Source organism: Podarcis erhardii, assembly GCF_964252035.2.
Source record: "Podarcis erhardii genome assembly, chromosome: 2".
NCBI classification, from domain to species: Eukaryota; Metazoa; Chordata; class Lepidosauria; order Squamata; family Lacertidae; genus Podarcis; species Podarcis erhardii.
Window position 1 is genome coordinate 28,773,524 of NC_138498.1, and position 17,225 is coordinate 28,790,748.

Sequence of the window (17,225 nt, forward strand, 5' to 3'; positions counted from 1 at the left end):
ATAATAAATACCTGTGTGGAAGCATTCAGAGACATCTAATAAGGGCTCATCCACACTTCTGCTTGTTCTGTACTTAGAAAGTATGGGTCTGAGTGGCTGTCTGCTTTTCCAAGTGGTTTTATCTTTGCCCTGCTGCTTTCTCCAGGAAAACCCACTCTTCGGCAATAAATCAGAAGAAACATCAGTCTGGGGGAAAACCCAATAGTGGGGTAGGAGAGCTGAAGAAAATTTCACATCTGGCAACCTATGCGCCCCTTTGGTTTCAGATAGTACATGGGTAGGAGGAGTTTGGACTTGATATCCCACTTTATCACTACCCTAAGGAGTCTCAAAGCGGCTAACAATCTCCTTTCCCTTCCTCCTCCACAACAAACACTCTGTGAGGTGAGTGAGGCTGAGAGACTTCAGAGAAGTGTGACTAGCCCAAGGTCACCCAGCAGCTGCATGTGGAGGAGCAGGGAATCGAACCCGGTTCACCAGATTACGAATCTGCCGCTTTTAACCACTACACCACACTGGCTCTCCATATCCAAGAGGGTAGACGACTCTTAAAAGCCTGGGACACACATTTTCACTGTGGCCCAATAAATGTAGTTGGACTCCAACTCCGATCATCCCCAGTGGTCAGGGATGATGGGAGCTGTAGTCCAATAATACTTAGAGGGCCACAGGTCCCGTCCCCCCTGCGCTGTGTATTTTTCCTTTGGTGTGACTAGTTCTGAAGGTCAAATTTTGAATAATAATAATACTTTATCTAGAAATATTGAACCCTTTGAGCCTTCGCACCTAAATTTATTTCCACAAAGGGTGGGTTTTCTTTCCAATGTCACCCACTCACTTTTCCGAGAGTGAGGTGTAAAATTTCCTCTTCATCAGGCCAGCACAGTTACAAAATAGTATCCATCTCCTCCTCTCAAAGCCCTCCTTAATGAGATGTCAGATCCTGGAATTGGCCATCGCTGCCCTATAATCACTTTGTGTGATACAATGGAAAGATGGTATCTGATCTTTTTTTTCCAAATTTTTTAATTGATTTTCCCCAAAAAAATTAAACAAACATAAATCTCAACTGTATTTAAACCAAACTTAGTAACATTTTTAAGTGACTTCCTCATATCCCCCAGGTTGAATTTCAGTGGATATCATTCTAATGGTTTTCCAAAACCAATATTCTAATAAAATTAATCACTTAACATCTTTCTTTCTTTCACATTCTGCATTAAACATATTAATTCATCACATTACCTATTTCAATCCCAAGCCTATCTGGTTTTTTTTTTTGCAAGCATCTCCAATTAATTTAACTTAACATATTTAACAAAATAGTCTTTAAATTTCGCCCATTCTTCCTGATACTCCTCCTCCTTCTGGTCGCGGACTCTTCCGGTCAGATCGGCCAACTCCGAAAAATCCATCATTTTCATCTGCCAGTCTTCCACTGTTGGTACTTCTAATAAAATTTGAGCAGCAGTTGTGGCATACAAAAATAATTTAACATCTTTCTTGGGCAATTCCCAACCTGTTATTCCAGGTATCTGATCTTAAAGCTGTTGCCTTCCTGCTCCTTTTAATGTCTGAGCCAAAGGAATCTTTGCATTTGCTGCCTCCAACGCGACAAGAGAAAACTCCCACTGTCGCTTCTCAAATCCACAGTGCTTCAAATGGCAAAGGACACAGAGAGAGATACAGACACAAAGACAGTTGAGCTACAATAACCAGAAGCATTGGTGCCAGGGACCACGCAACAGAGAGCCAAGGCCAGTTATCGCAGCAAAGTTAACATATCCAGGCCTTACTATTGCAGGGCAGCAGCTCCACCAATCCTTGTTGGTTAAATTATTAACGGGATGCTCATCTTGCAGCTTGTGCAAAACACTTTCTCCTCGAGGTAGAAGCAGAGGGGGAGAGTAATGGAGAAGAGCGGCCTCCAATGGAGTCTTGTTACAGTCTTTATTATTATTTTTTCCTTCCTGATGTGCACACAGCATCTGGCCTATGCGCAAAATGCACTTGAAAACGCACAGTCCCTGCTGTTAGTTACTTAGCGAGTTACTACTTAAAGGTTGAGCTCTCCCTTTGGTAAACTTGTTTGAAAGCATGCACAATTTCGCATGCCAAGAGCAGTTCCAAACATATTGAAATCCTAAATTTCTAGCTCTCAGGATTTTTCTTTTGCACCCTGTGCAATCCCACCACACTTCGTATCATTGCTGCTGCATAAACTGGATGCCTTTCCCATGGAGCATTGTGTCTGTCTCATGAAGGTCCCCATGATATATAAAGGTAAAGGGACCCCTGACCATTAGGTCCAGTCGTGGCCGACTCTGGGGTTGCGGCGCTCATCTTGCTTTATTGGCCAAGGGAGCTGGCGTACAGCTTCCGGGTCATGTGGCCAGCATGACTAAGCCGCTTCTGGCAAACCAGAGCAGCGCACGGAGACGCCGTTTACCTTCCCGCCAGAGCGGTACCTATTTATCTACTTGCACTTTGATGTGCTTCCGAACTGCTAGGTTGGCAGGAGCAGGGACCGAGCAACAGGAGCTCACCCTGTCGCAGGAGTTCGAACCACCGACCTTGTGACTGGCAAGTCCTAGGCTCTGTGGTTGAACCCACAGCGCCACCCACGTCCCTCATGATATATAGGGGCTTTATATATATGAGGGTTTAAAAAACAGCACACTCCTTGCAGCTAATAAATAGACAGCTGGGGGGGAAGGGAAAAAGAGAACAGGGAAGCAAACAAACCCAGGCACTATTTCTTCATAAATGATCTGCTTTTGCTGTGTCTCTTCTTAAGCCTTCCTCTAGGCAACCTCACGGCAATATGGTCCTTTAGCTCAGGGGTCAGCAAACTTTTTCAGCAGGGGGGCCGGTCCACTGTCCCTCAGACCTTGTGGGGGGGCCAGACTATATTTTGGGGGGGGGGAATGAATGAATTCCTATGCCCCACAAATAACCCAGAGATGCATTTTAAATAAAAGGACACATTCTACTTATGTAAAAACATGCTGATTCCCGGACTGTCCGTGGGCTGGATTTAGAAGGTGATTGGGCTGGATCTGGCCCCCGGGCCTTAGTTTGCCTACCCATGGTTTAGCTCTTCAGCGGTAGCTGGAGGAGAGGGAGAGGCCAAGTGTAGCATTTGTGACATTGTCCTTGAATAGTATTATGAGTTTGTGGTGTTCAGCTGAGTGCCAGACCTCTCTAATCCCTGCATCCAGCACATGTTAAAATCTAATCAAGGCTTCTAATTTTTGGAAGAGCCAGGTGAGCCACCAAGTGACGTGTAAAGAGAGCAAAGGAAGGGGCTCTGTGGGAAAAACCTCAAAGAGAACAGGTAAGTTACAAGAGGTGCTACGGATAACCCCGCAATTGCTTATTCCTTCTTTGTCCCATGCAATGTGGTACAGATAAATGGATATTGTGGCTACTTTGAACACTATAATTGTCCCGCTAATATCTTCTTCTTGAAGCCTGGTGCTGGTGCTGCACCCTCCTCAACAAAAATCCCTTCCACCTCAGCCCCAGACCATGCAGTTGGGGAAATGGCCTGAGAGTGTTCGGTGCCAGGGGTGCCAATTTGAATAAAATATTGAGGGGGCCCAGGTAAACCCAGCCCTGCATTATTGATCACAAGATGCGCCCCGCCCCCCCCCCCGTTTGAATGGCAATGCCCATCAATTTTGAGGGAGAAACCCCCCTCAAATATTTTATTAGGGGGGTGCGAAGAGACCACGGCCCCTAGGAGTTGGCTCCTATGTTCGGTGATGAAGCAAAGGCACTCTGCACATGTTCTGGGGCGAAGCTGCTTGATGGGTTACTTCGGGACATCCTCCAGGGCGAATGCCAGAATCTCTGGAAACGGGCTGAGTTCTCTGGCTGCAGCCACCTCAGGTCCTTCTCTATCTGGCCATCTGCCATGGATACTTCTCAGCAGAGATTCCTTCATTGCAGGGGGGGGGGGTGGACTAGATGAAATTGGGGGGGAAGGTCCGTTCCAACTCTACGATCCCATGATTCTATCCTTCCGTGGCACCCGCCCCCCACTCCCTCTTCGGTACTAAGCGCCAGAGGGCGACGCGGAGCAGGACAAAACCGCGCAGCCCAGCCAATCGCGCGCCTCTGTGTCACCAGGAGGAAGCCTCTCGCGCGCCCGGTTGTTGTGTACACTTTGGAAAGATCTCCAGGGGACCCGAAACACCAGGAGGCAGCGAGAGGAAGGAAGAAAGAGAGAGAGGCGCGAGACGGCGGGGGCAGAGAAAAGGCTGAGCCTCTGCAGATCCCAGATGGGGAGAGTCCCCCAAGGCGAGGCGCAGGCGGAGCTGCAGCTTGCGGCAGCTCTCCAAAAAGAGAAGGCGCGCGCGTAATTTGGCAAGGTGCGGGGTGCCCGTTGAATGGCGACGCCTCCCAAGTCTTGCCTCGGATTGAGAAGCGCCCGCTTGGCTTTTTCCGGTCGGAATGAACTGAGCTTGAAACGGACCAGCCTCGGGTAAAGAAGGGAGAAAGAGGTGAAATCGACAAGTCAAAAGGAGGGACCCGCACGTGGCTGTCGCCTGTTTGTTAGTTCCCACCCAGCAGCCCCCGTCTTTCCACCCACCCTCCTCGCCTTCTGGGTGCGCACCTGTCATGATCATGAAGGAGACGGGCGACTCCAAGGACCAGCAGCTCACGGTGAGTGAAAGGGGCTCCTTGTTTCTAAGTCCTCTATAGGGGTGAAAAGGAAGGGAAGCGGGCGGTCAAGTCCGTCAGCAGGACGAGAGAGAAAAGTTGGCAAGCGCTTTTTGAAATGGTATACGCGCACGGACACGCGCACGCAATTGGCAAAGGAACCCGAATACAACGGCATGGGGATCGAGTTGATTAAGAGCTGAGTTGGTTGTGTTAGACGGTAAGTATATGAAAGGTCAAAGTAGGTGTCCTAAGGGTGCCCCTTGGTCTTAGATGATCAGCTTTCTCCCTTATCAAAATGGGATCCAGAGAGAGCTTCGCTGACTCTATCAACGCAGCCTGTCTGGCAGGTTAGAATAGCTGTAGTTATACAGGGAACTAAAACCTCTTATCTTATGCCCCAGACCTAAGAGGTCAAGCCCTGTAAACATACTTAGCTGCAAATAATGACTTGGGATAACGAAGTATGTGTCAGTTCTCCTGTCCACTAGTTTTATTATGTTATGTTTATAATGTTTTTATAATGTTGCACTGTTTTAGTGTTGTTAGCCGCCCTGAGCCCGGCTTCGGTTGGGGAGGGTGGGATATAAATAAAATTTATTATTATTATTATTATTATTATTATTATTATTATTATTATTATAATTCCCTAGATGCAGATAAAACTTCAGGCTGGCTAAGCATTGTCTTTATAGTATTAGTTGTTTTAAATATTGTTTTTAATGCTGTAACCCACCCTGGGAGCTTAGGGTGAGCAAACAAACAAAGTGTTGCTAAATAAAATGTTACCCAATGATGGTTAGGCAGGCTGCAAGATTCTTAAGGAGCCGGGGTGCATTGTGGCTATTGCCTCTGGTGCACGCATAGAGAAAAGCTCCTGTGTATTTTGCTGTGTGCATTGCATCACACCGGACCTGTGTAGCCTTGTGTACCTGAATCGATATTTGGATAAGGAATGGAGAGGGGCTACCCTGGGATGAAAATAATGAAAACTGACATGGTGATAACCGGGAGTCAATTGTTGTGTGTTCATAGCACAGAGTGGCAATTGTCGTGCACAATGGGATCATCTTGGCAATCAACATTCAGATAATTCAATTCCTGTTGCAATGTATGTGCAGCCTGCTGTGTTTTCCTGCACAATTAATCTAATTCAGGCATAGGCAGACTCGGCCCTCCAGGTCTTTTGGGACTACAACTCCCATCATCCCTAGCTAACAGGACCAGTGGTCAGGGATGATGGGAGTTGTAGTCCCAAAACATCTGGAGGGCCGAGTTTGCCTAGGCTTGTGCTAATTGGAGCATCCTCAGCACAAAGGCATGGGCCACATGTATGAAGTGAAAACAGGCTCCTGCCTCAATGGATCTTGCAATGTAAAAGGAAATGATGGAGAGAAAAAGCACAGAGAGGGTTGGGGCCAGAGGGGGAGAGAGTAATAGGGGAAGGGGCTGTGGCTTAGTGGTAGAGCACATGATGTCTCAGGCATCTGTCTCTGTATATAAAATAAAAAAATTCCTTCCAGTAGCACCTTAAAGACCAACTGAGTTAGTTCTAGGTATGAGCTTTCGTGTGCATGCACACTTCTTCAGATACACATGTCTCTGTATATGGCAGATTTCTATATTCCTATATAGGAGCCTGGGGACACGGGTGATGCTGTGGGTTCAACCACAGAGTCTAGGACTTGCCGATCAGAAGGTCGGTGGTTCGAATCCCCGCGACGGGTGAGCTCCCGTTGCTCGGTCCCTGCTCCTGCCAACCTAGCAGTTCGAAAGCACGTCAATGTGCAAGTAGATAAATAGGTACCGCTCTGACGGGAAGGTAAACTGTGTTTCTGTGTGCTGCTCTGGTTTGCCAGAAGCGGCTTAGTCCTGCTGGCCACATGACCCGGAAGCTGTACGCCGGTTCCCTCGGCCAATAAAGCAAGATGAGGCCGCAACCCCAGAGTCGGCCACGACTGGACCTAATGGTCAGGGGTCCCTTTACCTTTACCTATATAGGAGCCTAGACCAGAAGGCACATATATGGAGCCACCCCTACTGAGAATGTAACCAACTTTATTCAAGAATGTTTGTAAGCCAACATTGTACTGTGTAAAGTGCTTCGATCACTTTTATTGAAAAGCAGTACAGTATATCCATATTCTAACTAACCAGCTAATTAAATAAGCCGTTATACCTGTTGCACAAGAGAGTGTGCTTTATCTAAACTCTGGCAATATAAAATTCTAATTCCTAGGTATACAGTCATTTGTAAATTGTATCTCAGTTATGCAGACTTTTTAAAAAAAAACACATTTTTTTTTAATCTAGATTTTCAAGATAGCCTACAAAAGAAAACATAAAACTGATCAGAAACAAAAGCAGTTGTCGTAGCAACAGTAAAAATGCAAAAAGCAGTAGATACAGAATTGCATTTCAGTTATGCAGACTTCGATTTCCTCTCTGCTTTTTTGAATGATGCTCCAGCTTCAGATAGGTGAAGTTCTACTGTGTGCGTACGACAAAATGACATTAAACAGATGGGCAGGTATAAGTAAATTATTATTATTATTATTATTATTATTATTATTATTATTAAGGGTTTAGAGGGGTGATTTAGAAACTGCAATGAGTTTCCTAACAGCAGCCCATTTGATGCTGTATAAAATGGTGTGGGGGTTTTTGAGGGAAAAAACCTTTTAAGGGCATTTCTGTTGGAGGAAGAATAAGAAACAAGCAGATCTTTCAGACTGAACCCAACATAAGAATAAGGCCTGTTTTTTTCAGGAGCTGCTGTGTTTGATTTAAAACCAGATGTGTTTTAACTTCTCAGACGCCAAGGTACAGTCTTGCCTAGAAAGTATACCCTCTAGATTGTGTCCTGAAAGCCTTTCTTCCAAATTCTGGACATCATGTGATGAGAAAGTGGGCATTTTGGTAAACAAACAGCTCCAGTGACGGAACATCTTGCAGCTCTGGGCTGTTGTCTTTAGAGGGCGAGTGGGGAAAAGAAATGAACCTTGCTGGCTCACGTGGCTGCAGCAGCTTCTGTAGACCCATGGCTCAGCGGTGTCTGAAGCCAGAGATGCTGCTTTCTGGACAGTGTTTCCTTTCATCCAGGGAAAAAGACTGTAATTGTCTGTGTGTGGCTGCCTGCCAAGGCCTCTGAGAGACGCAGGTTCTCTCTCTAAACAGGCGATGCTCAGGTGAAGCGCACTGGGCAGGGCAGTGGTGGAAGAAATTGACCGAAGAAAGTTCAGAAGTGGAAGGAACTGTCTTCATGCTTTTTGTCTCTGGACAGCCATGACTCCCATGAAGGTGCTAAGCATCTCTCTCTCTCTCCCCATCCCACCGCCTTCTCCTCATCTTCCTTGAATCAGTAGGGGTGGAATCCCTCTGTAGCTCATATTCCATCTCCTCTTTGTATTCTAGGTGGCTCTTCGCATACGGCCGGTCAGCTTGGCAGAGCTGGAAGAAGGAGCCACGCTCATAGCTCACAAAGTGGATGATCAGGTACCATGGGGCCCTCCTTCCTGATGCCTTGCAAAGTGGTGGGAAGGGGACTGGGGATGGTGCTGGATGAGTTCTTGAGATGGGGCTTTGGAATCCAGCATCAAGGACAAGCTATGCAGATGGGTTTCAATAATTTAAACACAAACACACACATAATGCAGCGCAGGTCACTGAAATACAACAACAACAACAATTTATTATTTGTACCCCGCCCATCTGGCTGGGTCTCCCCATCCACTCTGGGCGGCTTCCAACAAAGATTAAAAATACATTAAAATGTCACACATTAAAAACTTCCCTGAATGTCTTCTAAATGTCAGGTAGTTGTTTATCTCTTTGACATCTGATGGGAGGGCGTTCCACAGGGTGGGTGCCACTACCAAGAAGGCCCTCTGCCTGGTTCCCTGTAGCTTTGCTTCTCGCAGTGAGGGAACCGCCAGAAGGCCCTTGGTGCTGGACCTCAGCGTCCAGGCAGAACGATGGGGTGGAGATGCTCCTTCAGGTATACTAGACCAAGGCTGTTTAGGGCTTTAAAGGTCAACACCAACACTTTGGTGGTGCAATATCCACCAAGAGTTCAGGGCTGCTGAAGGGAGTAATCTGTTGCATAAAGAGGGTCCCTGAGGCTCCAAGCTGCCTGGGCAATGCGACCTCTGATCCAGAAGTTCTGGAGCATCATCTCAAAGGCTGGAAGATGCATCCCACATAGGAAGCAGAGGAAGCTGCTTTGCCTGTTGGTTATCTTATTGGTTCATTTAGCTTGGTAGTAGCCAATACAATGCCCTCCAGACTACACTTGGACTACAGTACCCATCATCCCTGGCCATTGACCATGTTGGCTGAGATTCTTGGGAATTGTAGTCCAGCAACATCTGAAGGGCACCATGCTTGCTACCATTGATCTAGTCCAGCCTTTCTCAACCTGTGTGTCCCCAGGTGTTGTTGAACTACAACTCCCATAACCCCCAGCTATCAAGGCCAGAGCTCAGGGATGATGGGAGTTGTAGTCCAACATCATCTGGGACCCACAGGTTGAGAACCCCTGATCTAGTCCATTATTGGATACTAGGAAGTCTCCAATGAATCAGGCAGCGGCCGTCCTCCATCCCCTCCTATCTAGTCCTCTTAACTCAATTGCCTGAGACTGATCGTGGGGTCTCTCAAATGCAGGCATGTGTTCTGAGCTACTTCCTGAAGGGATAGCTCAGTTGGTAGAGTGTGAGACTCTTAATCTCAGGGTAGTGGGTTCGAGACCCATGTTGGGCAAAAGATTCCTGCATTGCGGGGGGTTGGACTAGACAGTCCTCGTGGTCCCATCAAACTCTACATTTCTATGATTCCTGCTAAGCAGGTGCCACGGACTTCAGCCCCTCCAAAGATGATGGGGCCATGAACTTGCGTTCCTCATGGTGAGCCTTGGACTCACTTTCTTGTTTCCTGACCTGCCTTGTCAGCTGCTGAAGGTTACAAATGAATTCTCCTCTTTATTCTTAAGGTTAGGCACAATGGCACGGAAAGTAGGCTTGGCCTTCCTTCAAATGAAGCCCTGAAAGTGTGGGAACACTGGCAAATGTTAAAGTGAATGAGAAAGGGGGATCATAGTGGCTTTTCACTGAAGATTATCATTGCAGGGGAAGGAGATTGCTGAGAAATCAAGTAATAGTGGGCTTTGGACTAATGATATTATTTTTAAAAAGCTGTGTATATGCTTGAGCCCAGGTAGCAGGGATGACATAGACCAGACTTTATATCTGCAGAGATCCCTTTCCCAATCCGCTTGCTTGCTGAGGAATTGCTGCATCTTGCAGTGGATTTTGGGGTACAATAAGGCACACTCTGGCTTCACCCTGGGCTTGGCTGCTGCCCCTCTCTTGAGCTGATGAACTCAGCGTCTTTGTTTTTTTCAGGGATGATTGTTTGCGGTAGCTGGTTTCCAAATGAGGAATCCAAAAGTTCCCATGAGCACAGTTGTGGAAACTGTCACTAAGCATTTGGGGATTAAACTGTTTTCTGTGCAAGGCCAACTCTGCCAGGTGGCACAAATAATAATAATAATATTATGTTGGGCGGCTTCCAACAGAACACTAAAATCAGAATAAAACTTCAAACATTAAAAACTTCCCTAAACAGGACTGCCTTCAGATGTTTTCTAAAAGTCAGATAGTTGTTTATTTCCTTGACATCTGATGGGAGGGTGTTCCACAGGGTGGGTGCCACTGCCAAGAAGGCCCTCTACCTGGTTCCCTGTGTCCTCACTTCTTGCACTGGACCTCAGTGTCCGGGTTGAACGATGGGGGTGGAGACGCTCCTTCAGGTATACTGGGCTGAGGCTGTTTAGGACTTTAAAGGTCAGCACCAGCACTTTGAATTGTGCTCGGAAACGTACTGGGAGCCAATGTAGGTCTTTCAAGACCGGTGTTATATGGTCTTGGTGGCTGCTTCTAGTCACCAGTCTAGCTGCCGCATTCTGGATTAGTTGTAGTTTCTGGGTCACTTCAAAGGTGGCCCCACGTAGAGCGCATTGCAGTAGTCCAAGCGGGAGATAACCAGAGCATGCACCACTCTGGCGAGACAGTCTACAGGCAGGTAGGGTCTCAGCCTGCGTACCAGATGGAAGCAATTGCCTGAGGCCCCAGATGCTTAACTATTGGTTGGCTACTTCAGTCGCACACCAATGTTCACATTGCCCCAGCGGCTCCTTCACTGACTTCTGCAGGGTCTCCTCTTTCCTAGATTCCCTATGAACTGCCCCTCTTTTTCTACCTGCTCTCTCTGTTTTGTCTGCTTCTTCCATCTTCACTTCCTAATAGTTGCCATTTGGAGCTGCACTGTGCTGGGCTTAAGGGCGACACCTTGCCATCCACAAGTGTGTGTGGGCCTGCTCTATTCCTCCTGAGCTGAATGTTTTCCGTACCGTTTCTCATGGGTGTGCTGGTGTCTTTCATCATAACTCTTTGTCATCCTGTGGTTCCTCAAAGTGCAGAAGGTAAGCTGAGATTCCCAGTTCTCTGCAACACCGTCTCTGGACTTGGTCTATGCCATTGAACATTCTCATTAGCAGCTGCTAAGGAGCCCAGCTTGTCTCCCTGTTTGCGGGAGTCAGGAGAGAAATTAGGTCTGCTGATTAGAAGGATATTCTTGGACTCCCCTTGAGAGTTGCTGGGAAATGCTGGCTGCAATTGACTCTGCAAGCTTGGCTCCTGAGACTCAGACAGTCCCCGGGGGGAGCCAAGCTGTTGTGTCCGTGTGCTACATTTGCTTTGGTTTGAGGAATTGCATCATGTCTGGGTGATGCAGGGCCTTCATGGATCTTCTTGGAACTGTAGGCAGGTGTGTGTGTGTGTGTGTGTGTGTGTGTGTGTGTTTTCCAAAACAGATAAAGGCAGCTTTAAAGAGGGATTAATGCTCATTATACTGTTACACTCAGCCCACTTTTCTGAGTTATAAGATGCTGCAGAAGGGCTGGACTTGGATATGTTAGGTTCCCTCTGAAAGATGGTCACTCAGGGCTTCTTGACATTTTGTAATATTTGAGTTCATTTACATAGAATACATAGAAGTTGAGAATACAGTCGTACCTTGGTTTTTGAGCAGAATGTGTCCCGGAAGTCCATTCAACTTCTGAAACGTTCGGAAACCAAGGCTCGGCTTCTGATTGCACAGGCGCGCCGGAAACAACAGCGGAAGCTGCATTGGACATTCGGCTTTCCAAAAAAAGTTCAAAAACCGGAACACTCACTTCCAGGTTTCGATCATTCAGGAGCTGAAACATATGAATACCAAGGTGTTCGACAACCAATGTACAACTGTAGGTGAAAGCACAGCTCATTCACTTCAATGGACAGCCGAAGTCTACAGCTCCCACACCAAACTCTTAAGAGGCTTACAAAGCCCAAATTCCAATCTCTGTGCTTCACTCAATCCTTGTGTAGACGAGCAGTGCAGTCTGTTCCTTTCCTTCACAGACAGAGTTTTCTGCACCTAGTACGGTACATGTGGCAGGAACTCTGGCATATTAAGATGGCAAGAAATTGAGGTTAGACTGGCACAGTGCTTTGCAAGGATTATTGTTTAAAAACCTGTTGTTTTTAAAGGGGGTCTGGGGAAGGAGATCTGGGTCCTATCCAAGAGACCTGGAGCTCATGTCCCCTAGGCTAGCCCAGAAAATTGCCCCTGATTGCAGCTGTATGCTTCTGTCTGATCCCTCTGAGTTTTGGCTCCAATAATATAATTTTAATGCTATCCAAATGAAAAGGAAAAGTCATAATCAGAATGTTGCTGGGGCATCAGGAAAACAGAAGGTGTGTTTTTTAAAAAGGAAAGGAAAGGAAAGGAAAGGAAGGGAAGAACAGGTATAGCTTGGGGAATTTATAAATCAGTTGGTTTTTCACCTTTCCTACATTCTAGTGAAACAAGCTAAGGATGGAAGGGGGCAGTAGGCAATTTGAGAGTACAGTGGTACCTCGGTTTATGAACTTAATCTGTGGTACCTGACCCAGGTCAGACTGGCAAAAATGTATAAAAACTGTAGTGATATCTGTTGGAGATGCAACAATGGGGCAGGAACCTTTCTAAACCAAAACCATTCTTAAACCGAGGTGCGCTTTCCCTAATGAGGCTTCCCGTCACCTGTGCCCTTCCACCATTTGGATTCTGTTCTTAGACCAAGTTAAAGTTCGCTAACTGGAACTTTATTTCCTGTTTTGCGGAGTTTGTAAACCGAATCGTTCTTATACTGGACTGTTCTTAAACCGAGGTACCACTGTAGTGGGATTGTAGGTTAGATAGAATCAAGTAGGACAGGCAATAAAGAAGGAAGAACATGAGAGTTGTCTTGAAAGGATAGCAAACCTGGGGAGGAGGAGATGGAAATCCAAAATTTGCTGAGCTGAATATTACAGGTTGTATATAAGAGGGCGTATTTAGTCCAACAGGTTCAGGATAGGATAAAGGCTGGCAAATGTCTACACCCAGAATATTGAGTCTGGGATAATGGGGCTGTTTACAGCCAAACTATTATTTCTGCCTGCCTGTGGGGAATCCATGTTTGTTTTAAAACAACAAAGAGTCCCGTGACCCACCGGACTATAAACTAAAAACTAGAGGCTAGTAAGCTTTGAAGATGTCGCAGGACCCTGGTTCGCCTTTGCTGCTGCAGACAAACACCGCTACCCCTGTCGGAATCAAGCGTACATAATTATCTGTCTGTTTCACTGCATGTATACATGGCAGAAAGTCCACAGTAGCTGTGACAAAAGCAGACCTGGTGATAATATACAGTAGAGCAGCATGCAGCCGCTGTAGATTTCCTCCACGGAAGGGACATGCATCCAAGAAATCACTGCATGTGAGCGCGTTATACATGGATACGAGTCTCGTGTGGCCAGGGTTAGGATGCTGATGATCATAAATGGCCAAAGGGCTCAATAATAATAATAATAATAATAATAATAATAATAATAATAATAATTTTATTTATTTATACCCCACCCTCCCCAGTGCGGCTAACAACCAATAATAAAAACAAGTTGATTGAAATACAACTTAAAAAACAAGATTAAAATACAGCATTAAAATATTAAAACATTAAAACGCAGCCTTGCAATTCCTCTAATCCTTGTGCCTCAATGTTTCCTTTGCTTTGACCTACAGCTGCTTCTCCTGCCTCCCCCCCCCCACATTTTGGCAACAGTAAGAGCTGAAAAAGTTCAAATGAAGAAGGTTCCTTTGGAGAACGGGAACTGGCTGCCCGCTTGTGAGGAGATGCAAGTTTCTGTTGATCCCTATCGTGATTATTCCTGCTCCCCCAGTGATACGGAATGGAGGGCTCCCTTCCCCCCCTTCTCCTATAAAGGGGGTTGCCTTGGAGACAGCCTCCCTTGTGGATGCCTTATCGGCCATGCCAGCCCATTGTTTATGGGAGTGACTTGTCGTCATGGCAACAATACTCTGGAGTCAAAAAGTGGGGGTTAAGCAGGGAGGAGGAACCACTCCAGAACTGTTTCCGGGGACTAATGCAGGGGTTACTAGAGACCCCTTTGAGAAATATAAGCCCCACTCCTTCCTCAAGCCTGTGACCGGCAATAGCTTCGTCATAAGCCCCTCGCTGTGGCCAGGGCTTAATTAGTACGTTTTAAATTTTAGTCAGAGCTGGGAGCGGCTGCCGAGACCATATAACACCGGTCTTGAAAGACCTACACTTGCTCCCATTACGTTTCCAAGCACAATCCAAGGTGTTGGTGCTGACCTTTAAAGCCCTAGACGACCTCGGTCCAGTATACCTGAAGGAGCGTCTCCACCCCCATCGTTCTGCCCGGACGCTGAGGTCCAGCGCCAAGGGCCTTCTGGCGGTTCCCTCACTGTGAGAAGCCAAGTTACAGGGAACCAGGCAGAGGGCCTTCTCGGTAGTGGCACCCGCCCTGTGGAACGCCCCTCCAGCAGATGTCAAAGAGAAAAATAACTACCAAACTTTTAGAAGACATCTGAAGGCAGCCCTGTTTAGGGAAGCTTCTAATGTTTAATAGGTTATTGTATTTTAGTGTTCTGTTGGAAACCGCCCAGAGTGGCTGGGGAAACCCAGCCAGATGGGCGGGGTATATAGAAATTATTATTATTATTATTATTATTATTATTATTATTATTATTATTAGTATTATTATTAGTTTATGATTGCCCAACTTTCCTCTAAGGAGCTCAAGGGGGCATACATTGCTCCCCCACCTCTACATGTCACACAACAACCGTGTGAGGTAGGTTTAGCTGAGAGAGGGTAACTGGCCCAAGGTCACCCCTTAGGCTTCGTGGCTGGGTCAGGATTTGCACCCTGGTCTCCTAGGCCCAGCTCTCTAACCACTTCACAGGGCCTGCAAGAGAAAAAGAAAGAGCTTTCATTCTTTCAGCCTGCCCAATCCCTGGCAGTCCAGGTCTCAGAATGTTTGTTATTTCTCATATCTGTCTATCCCTGTTCACCGAAAAGCATTTTATTTTCAAAAAAACCCAGAAACCAAACATGTTCCACTTCTGTCCCAGAAGAGAGTTTTCGCCAGGAAGGTGTCTAGTCTAGGTCAAGAACAACCGCAAAAGACACATACAACAAAAACCATAATAACAATAATAACACAATTTGACAATTCAGATTCGAATACACTGATATACCTATGACTACACCTTTTTTAACAATATTTCCCCACCTCTGTCTCCTCCCCCTACTTCCCACCACTATCCGCCTTATTGCTTAAATATTCGTCCTGGATCCCATTTCTCTCTTCCGTCACCCAAGAGGAACCCTTTTGTTTCCAGAGGCCACTTCTCCTCCCGAGGTTTTCCATCCAGAAAGGGTGGCAAAGTATGTTATTCCTTTGTGTTTGCTTATTAATTTAAACATACACACATTTTGATTTGCTTGTCGACCAGCAGTGAGATAAAACCTGTAGGTGGAAAAACAAAAACAAAAAACTGAGTAAACAACACACCCACCCGCAAGCTGAGCTGCTTTCTAAAAGCGTCACATGTGGAAAGCAAGTCTCGCATCCCCACCCACTCACCAGGACTGTCTGTTTTCATCAGAGAAATGTTGGAAGGGGATGCCCTGCCTCAAAGGAGAGATTCTTTTAGATTATTCCGTATCTCGGCTATGTACAGTCTTGAGAAGACGCTTCCTTCGACTGAAGGTCCTGCGTTCTCCATCCCTGCAGCAAAATTTGTAGAAGTCATTTGTAGTGTTCTGTAATTTCTGATGTGTCTGTCCAGAAGCGGCCAGGAGAGATTTGACAGCAACACAAACAAACCATTTCCTAGCTTTCCCCCTCAAAATTCCTGATAGCTGAGCAGAATTCAATTGGTAGGAACGCTTCGTTCTGGTTGATGCCCAAAGGTTTACTTTCAGAGATGTAAAAGAGTCAGAATTACACACTGTAAGAGGAGTCCATACCCTGCAGTTATTGATCTGTATTAGTCCTTGTCTTTCTTCTTCCTTGTAACCTTATGGCTGCAATTATTTTCTGCTCGGATATTTCAGCTCGGTTTAATTTCTCTTGATGTGGCCTTCTGTGTGAGACAATGCTGCCAGCATTGCAGCCTATAGAGGACAAAACTAATAAACACGGTTGTTGTTGTTTATATTTAAAAGATCTCGTATTTTAGCAAGACTTGCTGTTCTGAGAGTGCCTCCCCAAAAGAAAGGTGACAAGATTAGAGAAATGGGTCATGCAGAGATGCAGCCTCCTCTGAGGCTGAATAATACATACAATCACAGAATTGTAGAGTTGGAAGGTACCCTGAGGATCATCTAGTCCAGCCCCCCTGCAATGCAGGAATATGCAGCAGTCCGATACGGGGATTGAACCTGCCACCTTGGTGTTATCAGCACCAGGGCTGTCTTAAGCATATGAGATGCTGGGGTGCAAACATCCGCCCGACGCCCCCCCCCCCGGTTGCCAAGTCCCAGGCGTGCAGGAGGGCAGAGCTGACCAGCCACCTCAGCGTCTCGCTGGCTCGGTCGCCCCCGAATTCGTGGCGCAGAGCCACCCGCAGCAGAAGAGCCCGCCACGGCACTCTGACCGATGGGTGGGCTCTTCCCCGGACTCAACTGTCGGGCCCCAGAATCTTGGCCTGGCTCCCCTAAGAGCCTGGCGCCTGGGTGCCCCGCACCCCTAGCACCTATGGGTAAGACAGCCCTGATCAGCACCACGCTCTAACCAACTGAAGCAGACATGTTATGTCCTTGCATTGGGAGTGGTTGGGTGACCCAACTGCACCGAAAGCAAAGATGTAGCAGAATTAGCTGCCCCTGGAGAAAGCTGACTGGGAGGAAACTTAGTCAGAGCAAATAATTATGCAGAGATGCACAGTTTCCTCTCAATCAGCTTTTCCTGTCTCTCATTACTCTGCCTTTAACAACTCCCATTATACAGCATAGGCAGAAATCAACTGGCAAGGTTGTTTTCTAGCATGGATATTCGTTAATGGGAGTAAAGATTTTCTTGTTGAATTGTTACCAGTTGTTAAAGATAGGGGATCTAACCTCTGATGCAGTAGTAGTGGTGGAGTTTTGTCTGTTGGTT

At 46.6% G+C, this 17,225-nt stretch overlaps 1 protein-coding gene across 2 annotated transcripts in view; it reads left to right on the forward strand.

The window, feature by feature from the left end:
* The window catches only part of LOC309334918 (dynein axonemal intermediate chain 2-like), an 82,570-nt gene that overhangs the window by 30,548 nt on the left and 34,797 nt on the right, over positions 1 to 17,225 (forward strand). The window contains exon 13 of one of the 2 annotated variants that reach the window (XM_081849690.1): positions 8,083 to 8,163. In XM_081849690.1, the coding sequence (XP_081705816.1) occupies positions 8,083 to 8,163 (81 nt within the window). Of the gene's footprint in view, positions 1 to 3,263; positions 3,306 to 8,082; positions 8,164 to 17,225 lie in introns of those variants that run through there. The other variant, XM_081849687.1, reaches the window with a different exon arrangement.